The sequence below is a fragment of the Thalassophryne amazonica genome, chromosome 13, assembly GCF_902500255.1.
Source record: "Thalassophryne amazonica chromosome 13, fThaAma1.1, whole genome shotgun sequence".
NCBI lineage: Eukaryota > Metazoa > Chordata > Actinopteri > Batrachoidiformes > Batrachoididae > Thalassophryne > Thalassophryne amazonica.
In genome coordinates this window covers 70915601-70937010 of record NC_047115.1, presented here as the reverse complement: position 1 = coordinate 70937010, position 21410 = coordinate 70915601, and the positions used below count along the sequence as shown (strand labels likewise).

The 21410-nt window shown below is 41.1% G+C and overlaps 1 protein-coding gene across 2 annotated transcripts in view; it reads left to right on the top strand.

The window, feature by feature from the left end:
- ttc7a (tetratricopeptide repeat domain 7A) overlaps positions 1-16565 on the top strand; it is a 173994-nt gene extending 157429 nt beyond the window's left edge. For both annotated transcript variants that reach the window (XM_034184728.1, XM_034184730.1), the window contains one exon: positions 16295-16565. In XM_034184728.1, the coding sequence (XP_034040619.1) occupies positions 16295-16513 (219 nt within the window). In that variant the 3' untranslated portion in view covers positions 16514-16565. The remainder of the gene's footprint in view (positions 1-16294) is intronic.
- Positions 16566-21410: the final 4845 nt, after the last annotated feature.

Sequence of the window (21410 nt, the reverse complement as noted above, 5' to 3'; positions counted from 1 at the left end):
TTCATAGCCTTAAGAGTGTGCATATCATGAATGCTTGGTCTTGTTGGATTTGTGAGAATCTACTGAATCTACTGGTACCTTGTTTCCCATGTAACAATAAGAAATATACTCAAAACCTGGATTAATCTTTTTAGTCACATAGCACTAATATTATTCTGAACACTACTGTAAATAGAAAAAACATTAAGTGTGTTCTTCTGGAATCAAAATGACAAAAACGCAGAGATTTTGTGAAACTGTTCAGGTGTTTTAAACAATTCTTGATGTTTTACTCACGTCCTGGTTGAGTAAGTGGGCGCCAACATAATATTAGGGGCGGGGACAGGTTTATGAACGCTTGAAAAAACAAAAACTACAGCTTTTACTTTAAAGTTTAATAGTTTACATGTGTCTGAAAACTGTTTTAATATTTGCATAACTCATAATAACCATGATGATTATATGTTTTAAAACACTCTTATTTTCAAAAAAATCTGACATGTATATTGACTGTGATGCACAGATTTTGTTTATGCCTTGTTAACGTTTCAGTTTTTTTCATAGAATAAGTGAAACAGAGCATTTGGATTCAACACCTAAACAAAGGGGGGCGTGTTGGCCGTACTAGTTGTATGCCACAAGTGGCGGGACATTAAGATGGTACTTTTAGGTATAATTTCTATAGTTGCTGATTTGAGAAATGTGTTTTTAAAACAGTAGACATATTTTTTTTGGAACAATGGCTTTGAGTTCTGTATGATTTTTTATTTAAAAGATAATTTAAAAATCAGTTTTTTGAAAATCATCTGCTTGGCCAGATATTATTGCTGGTGGGTCAATTTTTGCCCGCAGGCCAGCAGTTGCCACTGTGCTATAGGTATATATGTAAATTCACATTATGCATTGAGCTTTTTTTTTTTAAATCAAACCTATAATCTTTCTTACAGGGGGGAAAAAATCCCCAACATAACATTTTCATCAGTTGTAGTTTCCATAACATAAAACTATTATCATTTGTAATTTTATTCAAAGCAGTTCTCATTTTACCAACTAGCACTCACATTCTTTAAATCACAAGTAGAACTGGTCATTTTTATCTAAAAATGGGGTGTGCTCAGACGTTGTTCCATGGAAACAGAAAGAGAAGCAGAAAAATCTGTTCTGAAGTTAGGTGCAGTATGTTTGAGGTATTTAAATGGCATAATCCTCAGACTTGTCTTACATAAGTGACTTCATGTTGTGCATACACCCTGCTCATGTACGCAACAAAACTAAATTGAAAATCACTATGAAATGAAAATAAAGCCCTCATGGGAAAAAAAATCAATAGTTGGCCTCAGTGCTTCACTGCCTCACCTCAGGGAGCCTTGGTGGCCTTTACCCTTTGGCGCACACTGACAGGCTAGTGCAAACACGTTAACCCAGCTGAAACCTGTGCAGTTGAGTCCGTTGAGAACCCACAAACATGAATATCACTGCCAAGATAAGTGAATCATAAGTTCGACACTTTCACCCCACATAATTACACTTCTGGTGACTCTATTACTGGCCTAGCACTTTTAAAATAAAAGCTCAAGACTTATGGGAAGACTCCCTCAGACAAACTGAGGTTCCAGCAGCATTGTACGAGGTCTGTCAATAAAGTATCGTACCTTTTTTATTTTTTCAAAAACTATATGGATTTCATTCACATGTTTTTACGTCAGACATGCTTGAACCCTCGTGCGCATGCGTGAGTTTTTCCACGCCTGTCGGTTACGTCATTTGCCTGTGAGCACGCCTTGGGAAGGAGTGGTCCCGCCCCCTCGTCGGATTTTCATTGTCTGGAAATGGCGGAATGAAAAGGACTTTTTTTCCATCAGAATTTTTTCAGAAGCTGTTAGAGACTGGCACCTGGAAACCATTCAAAAAATTTATCTGGCTTTTGGTGAAAATTTTACGGGCTTCACAGAGAATAAGGACTGTTACTACAGCTTTCAGGACGGTCGGTGCGCCGCGCTCAGAGCTGCGACGACGCGGCACAAACCACTGGATCATTTCTAAACGGATTGCTGTGTGGAGCCGGGACCGTCGTGTGCTCGTTCTCTTGTGACAAGAGCTGGACATCAGCAATTTTCTGGCAGATTTCACTTTTAACAAGAGATTTTGTCATGGAAAGCCGCGCGGAGGCTTCGCGCGTCACGGCCGATTCGCTGATGAAGCGAGACAAAGGAACACCTCCGTTTCGGAGTGTTAGAGGACAAGTTGGGACATGTCCAGCTCGCCACAATTTCTCTTATACTCACTCGACTGGTAAGCACTGAAAGCCGAGATAGACATGTCCCAAAGCAGTCCTGAAAGCTGTAGTAAAAGTCCTTATTCTCTGTGAAGCCCGTAAAATTTTCACAGAAAGCCAGATAAATTTTTCGAATGGTTTTCAGGTGCCAGTCTCTAACAGCTTCTGAAAAAATTCTGATGGAAAAAAAGTCCTTTTCATTCCGCCATTTCCAGACAATGAAAATCCGACGAGGGGGCGGGACCACTCCTTCCCAAGGCGTGCTCACAGGCGAATGACGTCACCGACAGGCGTGGAAAAACTCACGCATGCGCACGAGGGTTCAAGCATGTCTGACGTAAAAACATATGAATGAAATCCATATAGTTTTTGAAAAAATAAAAAGGTACGATACTTTATTGACAGACCTCGTATAGCAGCACACAGGGTAAGAAGCACACAGAGCATCAAAAGTGAAAGTAAAGAAGAAAAACAGTTTGCAAATATAAAGTATAAATACCAGGCATACTGCTCAATACTGGTTTACTGGCTACTACTGTTCCTCTTCTTCCCGTCCTCTGTCTTCCTGTTACTCCTCCTCCTCCCCATGAGTGAGGAGTTTTATAGTCTGATGGCCTGAGGGACAAAGGAGTTTTTCAGTCTGTTGGTCCTGCACTTGAGTAGGAGCAGTCTGTGGCTGAAGAGGCTCCTCTCGTTGCTGAAGACAGTGTGCAAAGGGTGAGTGGCATCATGATCAGTTTGTCCAGCCTGGATCTGTCCTTCTTGGATGTGCTGCCCCCCCAGCACACAACGGTGTAAAAGAGGACACTGGCAACCACAGACTGGTAGAACATCCACGGGAGTTTCCTGCAGATGTTAAACGACCGCAGCATCCTCAGGAAGTACAGCCTGTTCTGTCCCTTCCTGTACAGATGGTTGGTGTGGGTTGTCCACTCCAGTTTGCTGTCCAGCCACAGCCACAGCCTGAGGTACTTGTAGGAATTCACAGCCTCCACCTCAGCTCGCTGGATCAGAACTGGTCGCCAACTTGGTCTGGACCCCTAGCCAGGTAGGGGTCAATGAAGAATTACACAGAGGTCAAACTTTAAAAATGCTCCAATCATGCTGAAAATTATAGCACATTACTTGTCTGATCGTAACGATCCCAAAAAGGTATAGTTTGGGCTATCTGTGATGGAATGTTCTGGAATTATGGGGTAAAAACAGCAAAATTGGTGACAAAGGTCAATTTCAGTTTGTATAGGGGTCAAAAGTTAAAGTTGCTAAAATTCAGTAAAAAAAAAAAAAAAAAAGATGCAAATTATTGTTTGGGTTAATAGGGTTCTAATAAGGACTAGTTTGCACCATCTGTCATGTTTAGTTATCATGTTACGGGGTAACATATGACACGTCATAGAATCCAATAGATGTTAAACTTGTTTGACCTTTACCTTGGAGACCAAACATTCAACACAGTCAAAACTATTCCATTTATTAATCCTTTTATTTCAACCAATAATTTGCATCATTTTGTGCTGAAATTGGAGCAACTTTAACTTTTGACCCCTGTACAAACTGAAACTGACCTTTGTCACCATTTTTGCTGTTTTTACCCCATAACTCCAGAACATTCCATCACAGATAGTCCAAACTATACCTTTTTGGAATTGTTATGTCCAGACAAGTAATGTGATATAGTTTTCAACATGATTGGAGCATTTTTAAAGTTTGACCTCTGTGTAATTCATCACTGACCCCTATCACCCTGGGATGGCTATCATGCATTTTTGTGTAGGCCATGATACACTGAGGCTGGATTCAAAGTGTTGTTTATTCCCCTTAAATGGTACCGAAAACCTTCTTGGCTCATGGACTATACTCCTCTGTCATCCCTGATGCATTCAGTACTTCATAGTGTTGTGGCATTTTTATTTTTACATGCCTTTTTTGATATTGTTGTGTGTTATGGCCTTATTCCTGACAACGTTATATCTTGATTTACCTGCAGACCCGGCGCCACAAGGGGGCATTTGGGGGCGACGCCCCCTCATGTCATCAACCTCGCCCCCTCGGATGTGAGAGTTATCAAAAATAAAAATAAAAAAGAAAGAAAAAGAAATACTGGAAAATATAGCACCTCGCAGTTTCGCAGATTTTTTTAGTCCAATTTTGCATGCCTTTTTTTTTTTATTTAACTGCGTCCTCATCAAGCAGGCCGTTGTTCTGTTGAGATGATGGGACACCTGTTGCGGCACCGCGAAGGGAGAGTACGCGCATTGTGTTCTGCGTGTCTGTTTATAAGAATCTTCTTGCCCAGAAGAAAAAAGAGCGCCAACAACTACCCATAACTGTCTTCTTCACTCGGAAAAAGACACCTGCAGCGAAGTGTGAGTGGAAAAAGGTGCGACAGTGGCGCGGCGCCAGGATTCAGAGGCGCGATCAGAGGAACTGTGAAGTACTGGTCAGTCACTATTAATAATTTCTTATGTGTCCAACCTCGTAGGTTGATCGTTAAAATTAAATTCGTTAGTTCTAAAAGCCATCATATTTATTTATAGGAAAATGTTCTATTTTTATTTCTCAAACAAATGTTTGGGCCTGAAAACATGTTGGTCTTATTTTTCTACTAAGGTTTGAACTTTGAGAGTGTTTACACACGAGAGAAAAGTGAGAAAGTGTTAATGCCTGTTTGAGAAAAGTGTATAAAGTGTGTAGTGAGGGGTTTTACAGCCTTAAAACGTTTATAATAATTGTAAAAAATAATGCTGTCTACTTCGCGGATTTCGCCTATTGCGGGCTATTTTTAGAACGTAACTCCCGCGATAAACGAGGGACCACTGTATATATACATGAAAGGTTTATCTTTGACCCGTTGTGTGACTGTCATGCCCAATTGCGCTGTATGTGGGGTTAATCTACTGTCTCATGTCGTTTCTCAGATCAGTTGTTGGTTTGGTTTTGTGGTATGCAGGAGATCACTTGACCGAGGGTCTATACTCGTACGTTCAAATAATAATTAAAAAATACTGTCATCACTCTTTACTCTTAGTCAGTCTCTTACAACGGTGTAGCCTAAATACACGAGCTTTCTAGGAGCGCACCCAATTCATTATGCACGCTCAGAGGCAGGTACCCTCCGGTGTGCACTTTTTTTTGGGAGGGGGGCGCCCCTGTGATAAACTCATGGCCCCCTTAATATTTTTTTTCTGGCGCCGGGCCTGTTTACCTGAAAACCACTTTATTCATCTCTTGGTTGTACTAAAGGGCTGTAGAAATCAATGTTGGTTGGTTGATGAGCTGATTGATGATCCACTTCGAGCTTCAGCATGAGCATTTTTACATATGTATTCTTCTTCAAATATGTGTTGATTAAAATCAGATTTAAGTGAAGCTCAGAGTTGAAGTTACGAGCATAGTGTTTGTTGTGTATGCGTTTGTTTTTCGCTTTGAGACACCATTTTGTATCTGCTCCCAGGCCGATCAGAGTGGTGTGGGACTTTAATTCTCTCCACAGTCGTGGCAGTGGACGGATAAAGGATAAAGTGACTCAGGGAAATCCATAACTGGAAGGTGTTGACAATGACACACATTACCCTGAGCCTGTTTCTGTTAACATCGGCAGGTCGTCACACATCTCTCTCGCTTGAAGGGAGAGTGTGTGTGTTAGGTGTGTGCACTGATCAGCCAGTGACTCAGAGCGACGGTCAGCTGCTGGTTTCTAGAGTATTTTTGGGATGAAGCAGGGCGTGGTGTGTGTGTGTGTGTGTGTGTGTGTGTGTGTGTGTGTGTGTGTGTGTGTGTGTGTGTGTGTGTGTGTGTGTGTGTGTGTGTGTGTGTGTGTGTGTGTGTGTGTGTGTGTGTGTGTGTGTGTGTGTGTGTGTGGGGTGGCAGGCTGTGCTAATGCTTCGTTGTGACTTTCAGCTTCCATTTATGACTTATTACAGTTCACAGGCTCAAACTATTATACATTTGGCTGTGGCTACCGGTAACAAAATTATGGTAAATGTGTGTTTGTGTATGTGTACGTGCATGCTATCTGATGGCTGTGCATGTGCATGTGTGATCCGAAGGCTAGCTGATTGTGAAACGTGTTCCAGCCTGACTTTGGGCGATGGTATGAAATGAATCTGACCCACTCCCAACATCCTCAACATCTCATAGCTCCTGTTCTGGAGTGGAGCCTCTGAGTCATACACACACACACACACACAGACACACACACATACACACGCTAACTTTACTCTTCCTGCTCTCCCGTGGCAACATATTCACACACAGCTTCACAAATTCATGTTCTCAAGGACTTCTGCTCATTTAATTAATCGCATTCCAATTATCAAATGCCCCTCATCTCTCTCTCTCTCTCTCTCTCTCTCTCTCTCTCTCTCTCTCTCTCTGGGTGGATGGAGGTAGTTTTCAGCTGATTAGATAATGCAAATACATTATTTATAACACTTTTCTCACTCTCACTGCTTTATGGGATTGCCTAGCAACCAGGGAAATATATTCTATTGAGTAAGACCTCTGATAACCACAGAGACAGACAGAAGGAGACAGAAGGAGAGAGACAGAAGGAGAGAGAGGGAGAGAGACAGAAGGAGAGAGACAGAAGGAGAGAAACAGAAGGAGAGAGAGGAAACACGATTGGTTGTTGGCTGGTACCTCCATTGCTCTGTACGTCTCATCTGGACTTTTCTCTTTTCTTTTGACACCTCTTTTTTTCACTCCATCTCCATTTCTCTTTCTCTCCACATTGTTCCCATTTTAACTCATCCCCGCTCACTCACACACTCTTCTTCCTTTCACGCTTCCTCTCCTGTATGGCTACTGTAGTATTCTTTTCCATACTTCCTTCCCTCTTCTGTCATTATTTACCGTCGATGCACCTGTGTGTGTGTGTGTGTGTGTGTGTGTGTGTGTGTGTGTGTGTGTGTGTGTGTGTGTGTGTGTGTGTGTGTGTGTGTGTGTGTGTGTGTGTGTATACATGCTAACTTTTCTACACTTGATATGCTGTGTTTTTCCTCCACAGAAAGAGAGAATTTTCTTTGTGATGGTGCAGGTTTTGAACATTGTTGTCAGATGTACAGTAATTAATTATCATATTTCAATTCTGTTTATTTGAACAAATCACATCACAGCATAACTCATCTCGCAGCCCGATACACAAGCAGCTCATTGAGAGCAGTGGGAAGAAAAAACAGTCAGTGTCTTTTGATAACAGGAAGAAACCTCAAGCAGACTGGACTCAGTGAGGAGACCATAAGACAGAATAAAAACCACAACAACAGCACTGACAGATTTGTACAATAATTTAGCCATATGTCTTCTTAGAAAACACTGATTCAGGACCTGGTGTGGCTATTTATTTTGCATTAAATAAATAATATGCTGTTGCGAAATTATCACACTATTCAGCTATCAGGTATTCATTGAGGCTACAGAGCAGATCATTGGACATAATTTCTTTGAGATCCCACATATTTATTTGCTCAAATTAAGCATTTTTTAATGAAAATAACCAGAAACATTATAACTTGACCTGAATCACCTTCACTGTATCTCAGTGAGTTTTTAGGCTCACGCTATTCTCGGACCCAACGTTTTTATGAATTTGTTCCAACTAAACATTTTTCCTGAAAATGATTGGAAGCACCTGTGTGTGTTTCCATTCAGCATTTTCATTGTGCACAGCTAAAATGATAATAAAGATCTTTCAAATTTGTGACCACAATAAAATTACCTCTCGCTGTATTTCAGCAAAACTCTTCCAGACGTAAACTTAAGAGACTGTAAAGAATCACTGTTAAATATTTATCTTTCAATCTGTGGTGACTTAATACACAAGGAAAATGGTTTTGTATGTTGGGAATAATTTAACACCAAAATCAAGACAGCACAAACCAGTTCTAAAATCTGCTTGGATCTGATGATTTAATCAATTTTTAAAGCTCATGAATGACTAAATGGCATAATTTGGGGTTGATTATTTGTCCATTGGTTGCACTTTAGAGCCTAACTAGTGTGTCAAATCAGTCATTGTTTATGATGCAGAATTCAAATTCTGAACTTAAAATTGGCCAGAAGAATCCTTCTACCTCACAACTGAACATGACCACTGTTTCTCTCAAAATGGCAGCCGTATGGCCCACAATAAAATGTATAATTGCATGTAAATAGAGCTATTAAACATTTTATTGGAATTAAAATGTTGAACAATAAAGTAAAAATCCCCATATCTGCAAGAACTGAACCATTCAATGAATGGAAATGTAATAGAGTGGATGTCAAAGCACAACCAGGGCACACTGGCGACACCACTGCTGTGAAACTCAGCATGGGGTTCAGCGCCAGCTAAATACACTCCTCTAGTCGTAATAATGCCATATTTTCTGTAATGTGCTGGTTGTGGTGATAGTTTAGTGGTAGTGTAGTTTAGTTTCCTAAATGCTATCTAATGTTAGCCCCACATCTACTTAATAGTTTCTCTCAAACAGGATATGGCGCTCTTTTCAAGACTATTTAATGCTTGCCAGACCAGGGATGGAAACTTAGATGAATTCTTTCGACACAAGAACCAACCGTGTCCACCAGCACTGTCTGATGGGGGAGGTCTCCACCTGGAACAGAAGAGTGATCTGCTTCCATGCCTGGAAAAAGTTCATAGTGCATACTCAGAAAGTCCAAAGGTTACCTGTACCATTGTAGATGGGGCAGCCATCATCCAGATGCTGAAACCAAGTTCAGTAAAAACCTTCAGCGACTATGCCCATGTGATCTTCATTCCATATCTGACCAGAAAACTTGAAAGTGTGTCCAGGCTTGATCTGGTGTGGGACCACTACTTGTCTGATTCTCTGAAAGCTGCTACAAGAGCAAAGCGTTGAACTGGGATTCAGAGACGTGTGGTAGGTGATGCAGCCATTCCCAGGAACTGGCCAACCTTTCTCAGAGTTGACAGCAATAAGACAGAATTGTTTGCCTCTCTCTCAAAAGCTCTTCTCACATCGTTACTGCAGGAGGACAAACAGCTTGTTATCACTAGTGACATAGAAGTCCTTAGCAAGCCACCACTCCCAGATAGGTCTTCTATTGCTCCTTGTTCGTATGAGGAAGCCGATAGTCGCATGTTATTACATGTAGCCCATGCAGCCAGAAATGGCCATCATAAGATCATGATTAAAACAGTAGATATTGATGTTGTGGTGTGGCAGTGGCTCAGACTCTACAACCAGAAGACGAGCTTTGGTTGGCTTTCGGAACTGGAAAGAGTTTCCGATACTTAGCACCCCATGAAATTGCAGCAGGGCTAGGACCTGAGAAAGCACGTGCACTACCACTGTTGCATGCAGTGACGGGTTGCGACACTGTGTCAAGCTTTGTTGGCCATGGGAAAAAGACTGCGTGGGCTGTATGGACTGTGTTTCCTGAGCTTACGCATGCCCTGTTGAAACTGTCTTCAGCCCCAACTGAGATACCACAAGAGGTAATGGCCACAATTGAGAGGTTTGTTATCCTACTCTATGACCTAACCAGCACCTGCACAGAAATAGATACGGCAAGAAGGAAGTTATTCGCCAAGACGCACAATGCAGAATCAATCCCTCCGGCCAAGGCTGCCCTGGAAGAGCATGTCAAGAGAGCAGTATAGGAGGTCACGTATGGGGTCAAGTGCTGGTGTCACCACCAGAACTACCTTCACTGTGCAAATGGGGTTGGTCAAAGACATCTGAAGGAGACTATGAACCCTTCTGGACATGCCTACCAGATGCAGGCCAGTCCAGTTACAAAAAAGCTCAGTTACAATGCACTGCTCTCTGCTTCTGTGAAGGCGAGTGTGAATAGTCTTCCTTGTGATAGACCCTAGATTTGGCCTCACTTAATATATGTCTTGTGAGATAGAACAAAGCTTCTCAGAAATTCTGCATTTGCTAATTCAAATTATGCATCACGAAAAATGTATAATTCGACACAGAGTTTATCCGTATCTAACCAGTCTGGAAACAATGGCGACCATTTTGAATTTTTAATGAAAATGTCTAATCCAAAAAAAAAAACACATTAGCAAGCACTTATGGTAATTAATCGAATTCTGTGTACAATGTCACATTATATCCATCACTCAAGAAAACTGTTGTTTCTGTCGGCCATTTTTAAAAATAGCTGCCATGGGCGCCATGTTGAAAATTCATGATGCCTCCATTTCCAAATCTTTTTGATATGCCTTTGGCTATATGTGTACCAAATTTCATGCTTTTATCACAAACTGAACAATTCTTATACATATTGGAGTTAAGATGCTGGACTAAACTGAAGACCCAGTGCCTTCTTGCTTTTTAAAAAGCAGGAATTAAAAAAAAATGTAAAGAATTAAGAAAGAGCAGCCAGAGAAAAATTTTGGATTTCCACAAATGAGGCTCTTCCATACTGTATCACCACCGTGTCCCTCTCCTGTCCAAACGGGACCTCAGAAATGAACCATACTTATAACACATATACTATATGTACTACATATACATATATACACGACATATATACACATTTATTTGTAAAAAAAAACAACACACACATTGCAGTAACTTGTGTGTTGTTTTTTTTTACAAATAAAGCAACCAACCAGTGATGAGGAGGCTCATTTTCCCATAATGCCTTTTGGCATCTGTGAGGTTTAATGCTCAAACCTTCAGAATTAGTGCATTAATTTAAAACTAAAACATATTTGTGATATTTTCAATTTGTAAAAATGACAGAGTTGACGTTAAAATCAATAAAAAAGCCAAAATTATTTTGGTTTTTAAATCAAACCAAAAGTCAAACTTGCTTTGCTTTTTATGCCTTTTGCCACACATCTGGGGCATTCTATGTTGAATGTAAATGACTTCGTTTTTTTTTTGTTTTTTTCTTTGAAGCAGCCGAGCAGCCTGGTCCCTTCTGCTGGGATCAGGTTGAGCTCAGCTCCCCACAGCTGCCTGACTGTTGCTAAACATATAACAGATAGGAACTAACGTGTGATTTTAGGGTTTAAAATATTTTGACTGTTCGGTTTTACTGACTATGCCAGCAAAAAATGTTAGCGGACTAAAAGTTAGCAAAACTAAATTAAGCTGAAGCTAATTTGTCCACTGATGATTTTTGAAGTTAGCTGAAAAGCTAATCTGCTAACAAAAAGTTAGCTTCACTAATTAGTTAGTGGATTAGCGGAACTGTGCCCACCACTGACCACGAGCCATATGACCCTTTTTTCTGGCTCGTCATGTCGCTACTCTCTGTATAAAGGGACTCTACTACAGGGGTTAACCTGCCCTGCAGCAGCTAGTATAATACACTAGAACTGACATGAACCTCATCCTAAACTTTACAGACGTCCATTTTAAATTGTGTTCCTCAGGTTTCCTGGGTTGTCTTGGTTTGTCTTGCCGCTCACAGCTCTTTGGCTGTGAGTAGCATGGCTGAAAACGACAGATTGCAAGTCTAAATTTAGAGCTGGTTATGTCTACACTGTCTTGTAGACTCAATTCTGTGCTGCTTCTTTGCTGGAAACTGCTCCATATGAGGAGTTTGCCATTGTTTACCAAAGTCTCACCTTCAAGGGCAAGAAGAGGATACTGTCAGTTTTGCCTGTCTTTGTGTTTGCACAGATGTTAAATCAAACAACTTCAAGGTAAAACGTTGCCATGGTGCTTCCAAGATCAATTCGATTGGGATCCAAAAAGGTTTTTTTTTTATTTTATTATTATATATTTAAGTGATTCATTTCCTTTGAGAGATGGGAACATTTTTCATATTTTGCCCTGTCTGGTGTTATCCCTGAAGCTTGTTTTATTCTTATCATTTCAAAATGAGGCGGGACTTGTGCACCACAAATGAAGAAATTTTTATGGGCTTGTCATGGGGCTTTGGACTTCAGCATGTCACAAGGGCACACATTTATGAGATTTTGACTTGGTTCAGGCCACGTGGAAATACATGTAGTGGGGGGGAGTTAAGATTTCCAATTTGTGGTTATTCCCTGCATTTGCCATGGTTTCTATGCCAGTCATCTGAGTAAGTCAATGAGAGTATCCACATTCTTTTAGATACAATAACTTCAAAACTAAGAATGCCAGCATCTTGTTATTTACCGAGTCACATGTTTTTATGTAAGAGATGATGTGATTAACTTTTTATTTATATAGGTATTGGGTAAATCTTGATTGCAAACCCCATCACCTACAGTAATTGATCCGTAAACTGAAATCCATAAACTACTTAAACTGAAATATATATATCATGAATGATATTCACGTTTTGTGAGACCTGCGTTCACATTTTGTGAGACCTGCGTTCACATTTTGTGAGACCTGCATTCACGTTTTGGGAAATATTTTTTGAATATTCATGTTTTGCAATTAACGGTTTGCGGATAATTCACGATTTGCAGCTGATTCACGTTTTGGGGGTTAACACCATTAATTGGAGTAAACGGGTATAGGAAATGGATGGATAGTTCACAATAATGTTTTAGTTTTAATCTTCTACAAGCTACTTTCAGTGAGTAGTTGGTCACTACTGCTACCTGCTGTTTTGGAGAATATTGCAACAAAGAATACATGAGTATGTTTCGTTCATGAAGACCTAAACCGCAGATGTGCCCTCAGTAATGTTTGAGTTTGACTAAAACGGGGTTCTAAGTTCTCTCTGTTTAGCTTCCTAACCTTCAGCCCAAAATCAGATCAACCTGTTTGTCTGAAAGGCTTTCTCACAGAGACGGTAAGTTTGTGGTGTTTAGAGGCACATGTTGGACTCCCCACCTAACTAGCCACTATCTGCCACAAACATGCCACACAGTTGCCAGCACTTGCCAAGGCGTGGGGAGTGTTTTGGACATGTTCAAACAACATGTCTGCCGGATGCCCCTACACGCCACTAACATACCATGCGCACACCATCTGTACAACAGGATGGAGGGCAACAGGTTGTTCAGAAACTCCAAATTCATAATAAAATGGAAAAAAAAGACAGATGATGAAACATTGACCAGGAAGCAGCAGACTACACCCAGTTTACACACTACGTTCAATGCCACACATGCAGCGGTCATCAGTATTGGTGGCGGCTAGTATAGCATACCAGTGGTACACTAGCCGACACTAGTCAGTTGTTCCAGATTTTTTTTTTTTTTTTGACAAGAAAGATTCAATTTTCTTTTGTCTTCTCTTGTAATAACCAATCAGTATGATTCCCCATTTCATAAAAACGAGGGTTCTCAAAGTTGTTGGCCTGCACTAGCAACCAGTGTGAACAGAAGCAACCACTGAATCCTTTCATATTTTTCAAAGTTCCATTCTCATGTGGTGCATTGACTTCTTTGTGTACAGACTGTCGTCTTCTTTCCTCAGTCCAGTGAAAAATCACAACAGAAATTTGTCAAGCTCTTCATCCGACAGCGGTTCTACTTCAGCTAGAGACATCCCAGCGAATACTTCAAATGCCTCCAGACGGCTGAACTGGATTCATTTTCTTTTTTCATGTTAGTAGAATGAGCACTGTCAAATCATCATCTGTCACCAAAACAAACCTCCCCATGTTTGTTTTTAAGCTAAGCGCCATCGCCGTCTCAAGTTGGTCATGGCATGCAATGGTGCAAAATGTATGGAACTAAAATTGCATGGTAAATGGGACCAAAACTGAAATGAGACAAATGATCAATATCACATGACATACAAACCACCAATCAAATGACAAGGATCTATTTATGCATTATATACTTTCCAATAACACACACACCTTCTGCATGAGAGGGTTCAAAGTCTAGATTTATTAGCGAGTTTCCTTGAAAGTATTTATAAGTAAATTCATTTATATAATGACTGAGTGGATCCTAGTCATTTGATTGGTGCTTTGTGTTGCATTTAGCGTGCAAATTTGGTTCCATACGTTTTGTATCATTGCACGCTGCGAACCCTGCTCACGCATACACTAGTGTGGGGGCGGCGTTTGGCTAAACATGAAAGAGTTTGTTTTGCTGACGGACAAGAATTTGAACGAGCTAATTGATGGTGCTAATTCTTCTGACACGCACACAAAAACAAATCCACCACGGCATAAGCCGTCTGGAGGCACGAAGAGCTGTTAGGATGAAGAGGATGACGTTAGAATGAAAACCTGGACAAATTTCTGACATGATTTTTCACGGACCAATTTGCTTCCACCAAATTTAGTTCCGCTAACATTTTTTTTGCTGGTAAAGTGAGTAAAGTTTAATGGTCAAAAGCGTTTCTAAACCCTAAAATCATACGTTAGTTCCTGTCTGTTGTGTGTCTGCAACAGTCAGGCTGGTGTTCTGTCGAGATGAGCTGACACTTATTGCTGTATTTTTAAGACAAAACTTACATGGGTTTTCTTCGGTGGGGAAGCTGAACGCGATGGGTGAGGTGTAGATTTTACCAGTTGCATTGAACACAACACGGGTGAGCCGTTCCTGTGTTTATAAACATAATACAGAGGTAAACTGTGACTATTAATATTTACTGTTTTTTATAATGATGATGACCCTGTTTGGGATTTTATTTTTTACTTATTTATTTTTTGTGCATTCGTTTTGTGTTTCTGATCCTAGGAATTTATCCAGCAGCCCCTGCTGGCTTATCAGTAGCCGACAGCGTAATCTGATGTGGCTGCGACTGAGTCAGTACTAAACGTTAGAGGGTAGCGGTAATTTTTAGCGGTTTTTAGCTAATCAATCCTCTAATCAAATCTCTGCTGGGTGTGTTTGTCGTGGCATTCCAGGAGCACCTTCATTATCTTCAGTCCAGCTGATATTAATATAGTTTATTCATTGTTTTGCATCTTCTCAGGTTTTCAACATTTTGCTTAACATGAACTTAAAAGATGGATTGAGATTCAAAGCCACACACTGCCCACTCAGCGAGCTGGACGACGCTCAGTTCAGCTATCTTTTAATGGCACAACAAGAAACAAACCTGCCAAAAAAAGATGCGACAAGCTGAGGTAAAACTGTAGACAGATGGCTGGTTGTAATTAAAGTAAAACTCTCGGATAGCACTTTTATCAGCAGTCCAAATGCTCGTTCACCGGCATGCTCTCCTCCTCAGTTTGTCTCATACCGATGGAAAATCACCTGCAAATCTATCCCACCCATGTTTCTCAGAAAGTTTTCCTTTGAGAGATGACCTGCTGGTCGTCGTGTTCAGCCGGCTCAGACAGAGTTCATAGTATTGAAGCGTTTGACCCAGAAGGCGCGACGTTGCCGTGGTTAATGTTGGAACTGGCATCTGGCACAGAACCAAGACAGAAAAGCATGGTCAGAGGGTTGACGGGAAAGTGTGTGCACAAAGACATGGAGTGTGCACGTCCTCTAATAATAAATTTTCCTTGTACCCCAGAGTTTTCCTCTCAGCAGCAGTGAAAAAGAGACGAGAGAGCGAGAGCTTATTGAAAGTTGCATCAGAGCCCTGAGACAGCTTTGTGAATTTCAGCCCAGTTAATCTGGAGCCTGTGAGCTCAGACTGCATAAAAAGACTCGTCTTTGTGACCTGAGGCCAGCCCCGCGTGTGCAACAGAATGTTAAAATGAAGGAGGAGATGAAGCTGTGAGTGGCTTTGACTTTCACATGTACATATGAGCAAGTCAGATTTGGACCACGTTCTATAGGTTTGGTGCTGACGGCCTTTTCTGTTGGATTCTTGGCACTCTATGGCACATCGTCCAGGCCTCTTTGGGGTGTGCCCATCCTCACATTGCTGTTTATGCTGCACAAAATCTTAATGCATTCCAGGGTACTGAGTGCAAAGGGAGTGGGAAAAGTCATCTCATGAATCATGCTCTGTTTTTAACAGTTGTGATACTGGGAAGGAAAGGGTGGCCAAATCCGTCTTGTGACCAGAGGCGTCATTTGTAAAATTGGTTTGAACATCTGCATCAGATCGAAACTTATGTAAAATGCAGCCTGATCCAAATAAATCAGAAACTCCGTGACTGGGAAACGACAGTTGAGCCTTGCTGTGGTCAGAATGTCTTATTTGTCTTTTTTTCTTTTGTTTGTGAATCCACATATTCAATTAGGGCCAGTTGCTGGTTCGGACTGGGCGTGTCCAACTTGGGGAGAAGGTCCTGCGTGATGCAGTTCAAGTCCACAGCACTTCCCACGAGGCGTGGAGCGGCTTGGGCGAGGCCTTACAGTCTCGTGGATCCAACCAAGCCCCCGACTGCTTCTTGACAGCTCTGGAACTGGAGGCCTCCTGCCCCATCAGGCCCTTCACCATCATCCCCAGAGAGCTGTGACGGGCCTGAAGACAGCTGCAGGCTGTGTGTTGGGGACCAGTCTCAGTCATCACCATTATACACAGATGTACATGTATATTAATTTCATTTCTTAACTGAGTGCTTTCAATGGCAGATTCACATAACAAATAAAGATTAGAATACACACACACACAAGCACACATACAAGCACACATATACGTATATACTTTTTTATAGTTAGAAGTACAGTATAGTACAGTTGGTACCCCTGATAATTTTGATGATCAAATGTCTACTCACAATACCCCATAATGACAACATGAACTGACTTTCGGCGTAGAGCACAGATGCAGTGCTCTACGCAAGTCTACACAACACTCTGCTATAGTACACCAAGCCTCCGCAATTGTACACAACCCTACGGCAGGGTGGAAAATCCTTTTCAGTTATTTAACAGTACATACCTGTATTGCTAGATTTTATTTATCCCGCTGGACTTTGCTGAAAGTGAAGCTTCAAAACCACAGAAGAAGAAGAAGAGGCAGGCCAAGCTTCCACTGTCACTAACTCCTCACGGACAGATCGCCAGTGAGAGGACATGTCCACTCATGGACGGATTGCATGCGATCGCTGGCTGTAGGTCTGCAGTGCCTTCACCTCCTCAAGTTCTCTCATGATTGTGGCACATTAAATAAAGTCCATTAACTCCTGGAAATAATGTATTCTGACTTTTTCCAATGTGTCAAATCCATCTACGTGTCCAGGCAGTCTGTAAAAACAGCATCATGGAGCCAAGCTTTTCCCCCCTGCGAGCAACTTTTTTGTTTTTCCTCTGTGCGCAATTTACGTAGCCATTCTTGCATACTAGATACGCAGCACATTGCAACTCTATGCAGGCCCAGTGTGAAAGGGACTTTAGAGTCATTGTCCTGCTGAAAGACAAACTGTTGCCCCAGTCTGAGGTCAAAAGCGCTCTGGAGCAGGTTTTCATCCAGGATGTCTCTGTACATTGTTACAACATTCATCTTTCCCTCAATCCTGATTAGTCTTCCAGTTCCTGCCACTGAAAAAACATCCCCACAGCATGATTTTGCCACCACCTTCACTGTAGGGATGGTATTGGCTAGGTGATGAGCAGTGCCTGGTTTCCTCCAAACATAATGCCTGACATTCACACCAAAGACTTCAATTATTGTCTCATCAGACCAGAGAATTTTGTTTCTCATGGGCAGAGTCCTTCAGGTGCCTTTTGGCAAACTCCAGGTGGGCTGCCATGTGCCTTTTACTAAAGCGTGGCTTCCATCTGACCACTCTACCATGATTGATTGGTGGATTGCTGCAGATTGTTGTCCTTCTGGAAGAGGAATGCTGGAGCTCTGAGAGTGACCATCGGGTTCTAGGAAGAGTCCTGGTTGATCTGAACTTCTTCCATTTATGGATGATGGAGGTCACTGTGCTCATTGGGACTTTCAAAGCAGCAGAAACAGTTCTGTACCCTTCCCCAGATTTGTGCCTCAAGAGAATCCTGTCTCAGAGGTCTACAGACAATTCCTCTGATTTCATGCTTGGTTTGTGCTCTGATATGCACTGTCAACTGTGGGTCCTTATATGTAAACAGGTGTGTGCCTTTTCAACTGAATTTATCCCAGGTGGACTCCAATTAAACTGTACAAACATCTCGAGGATGATCAGTGGAAACAGGATGCACCTCAGCTCAGTTTTGAGGTTCATGGCAAAAGGCTGGGAATACTTATGTACATGTGATTTCTTAGTTCATCCTTTTTAATAATTCTGCAAAAATCTAAAAAAAAAAAATTGTCACATTGTCGTTATGGGGTATTGTGCATAGAATTTTTGGGGAAAAAAAAAGATTTCATTCATTTTGGAATAAGGCTGTAACATAACAAAATGTGGAAAAAGTGAAGTGCTGTGAATACTTTCCGGATGCACTGTGGTAATGTGAACTTAGCATTATGGTCCTTCACAGTTCTAAATCTCGACATTCCTAGCCTGCATTAAGAATGTCAGATGTTTGTGTGGAAAAAGTCACAGTGGTCCTGATTCTTCCACTCCTGTAGTAGAGCTATGCAAACAACAGCAGTTGCTCTTTGGCATTTAATAACAAAAGATTAATCTTTTTTCTTTTGATAATAATGAACGTGACACATAAGAAAACCAGATGAGTTATTGTGATGTTTCACTTTCAAGGTTGATAAAGTGTTGCACAGTTGACTGCGTGACATGTGGAACTGCAGATGCATAGATTATATACAGACCAGTCAATCACACAAGCAACTCCGCCTCATCTTTATTTCAGCCTTTGATGCATTTTTGATGATGCTGTCCATTTGTCAGAGCTTTTATGTGCACAGACACATGCCAACACGTCCACCCTCTCATCTTCAAACGACGCCTCATGCATTTCCTGCATACATATGTCATTCTTTTTATTGCTGTTGTTATGTAAATGCATGTGTGTGAGGCCTCATGTGTCCTTACGTACATGCACGTCTTTTAAATGGTGTTTTAAGCGGTGTTTTAAGCGGCTCTTCTTTCTGTCTCATACGTAACGTGTGTTGTTATTGTTGTGGCTCGTCTGCCTGTGTTGCTCTATGTTAGAAACACAGCGGCTTTTAAAATCACTGCCGGATGCTGCGTCCTCACCTGCCTTGTCACTTGTGACTAATGGACATCACTTTGGTGTGCCTAACCGCATTAATGCGAGCAGTGGGACTGGGCTGCTGGCTTATGTAATACTGCCAGCACAGTTTTCTGCCTCCATGCTCCCCCTCCTCATCCTCCTCCTATCACTTCCTTCTTTCTGTATCGTTCTCTCACTGCTTGCCTGATGTGATGTGATGGAGCTCGGTTGCCTAGCAGCCATGCTCTTGTTTGAGTAACTGGGTAAGCAGCGAGATAGCTGGTCTGCAGACGCACACATATAAGTCGGAGGGGGTGTAATTCTCCAACTGTGTGGTTTCACAGCGTCTGTTTGATGCATGCTGTTGCCATGTGAGGTTTGAGTCAGCTGCGATCAATGTCTCACTGTGGTGGAAACTGATTTGTGTTATGGGGAGAGTCATCTTTGCTGTCAGCAAAACAGCCCTTTTCTTAACTCTTTCTCTCCCTGCACAGCTGCTGTTCTTTCTTTCTGGATGCTGCAATTCAGAGGCGTAACCAGGATATAATGAGGCGGGGGGGGGGGGGTGTCTGCCCCCATGCATGCAAGCTCATGATTATTTATCTGCTGCTGTCATAAATAAAATTGCTTTTTAAAATTTGAATATGTACATATATATATATATATATATATATATATATATATATATATATATATATATATATATATATATATATATATCAAAAGGGCCTTTCAGTGTTAAAATCAAATATCCACTAAAACCACAATACGGATCAGATGCGGATCAAACTTAGCCTATTCATTGAGAGTCGCCAGTTTGCACCTCATTGTCACAACTGAGAGTGATTGAGGCACTTTTGATTGAGATATAATGTAAAATCTACATTAAATGGGGTTTTCAATGTTAAATTTAAATGGCCACAAAATCCACAATCTGCATCAGATCCGGATCAGTCTTTGTCAGGTGACACTGAGTGCCAATCTGCATATCGCTTTCAAGTGTGAGAGTGATTGGGGCACATTTGATTAAGATATAATGTACAATATACATTAAATGGAGTTTTCAATGTTAAATTTAAATGGCCACAAAATCCACAAATAGCATCAGATATGGATCAAACATTGTCAGTCGATAAAGGCTACCATCCAATGTTATGCTGTCAAATATGAAAGAAATTCACTCTTTTTAGACAGATTAATTTTTGAAAATTCATTCAGTGTTAAAGGATAGGGATTTTTCCAGTTATCCATTATTCCTGACTTTGGCCTGAGCTATTACCTTGAAAATTGAATCAGTTCTTGCCTATCAAGATGTGAATTCTCTGTAAAAATTTCATAATATGAAAAAATGGGGGTTACATAGTGTTCACAACAAACGGGTGAAAACATAACTGCCGCCCAACTTTATTTGCGGAGGTAACTATGCACAGTTTTTTCAGTCACAGAAGCCTATAACTCTGTTAGAGTTGTCAGGGTGTCTCGGTTGCACTCAATTGTGAGAATTGCAGATTTACTTTACTGTTTATATTTCTTAATAACTGATGTAAATGGACTCCAGGACATATTCATTGACTTGGAATTGTTCATATATTCATCCTCTGAGTGTTGTCTAAAGAAAAATGGCTGTACAAATGATCATTTCTAAAGAAATACAAGTATGTAGTTTGTCCAGTTACTTATGTACTCTGAAAATGCAGGTTTATGTATTAAAAAAAAAATGGAATTCGAAATAATTCATGTGATACTTTGTTAAACCACTTGTATTAAAGCTGAAAGTCTACACGACAACGTTTTGAGCGTTTCATTTCAACTCCAGCATGTTGGTGTCTGTCCAGTTGGTCTGGGCGCATGCACTGGTGCTTGTGCTTTGCCACACCCATGACACCATGGAACCACTTTGGGTCCTGGATGGCAACCACCCAGGCAGACAACCAGTCCATTCCCAAACCTCTAAAATAACCATCTTCCTGCCACAGCCAAGTGAAACGTGGGTGTCCCCTTGGCTCTATGAGGACCAATGAACTTCCACTAAATTTAGTTATGCTAATTTGTCAGCTAACATTTAAAACAAAAAAATTACATTTAAATGCTCAAAATAATTTGTAAGCACTAAAATCATTCACGTTTGTTCCTGTTTAATACAATTCTTATGCCTACGCTGATGTTGCATACCCACAATTTTGTGTGCAACACATGCACTCACACAGTGAAAAACATGGTAACTAGAATTGTACACTGAAAGGGGACATTCAACCTTGATTGTTATGTGCAGACGCGAGTTGAGGAGCGGACCAG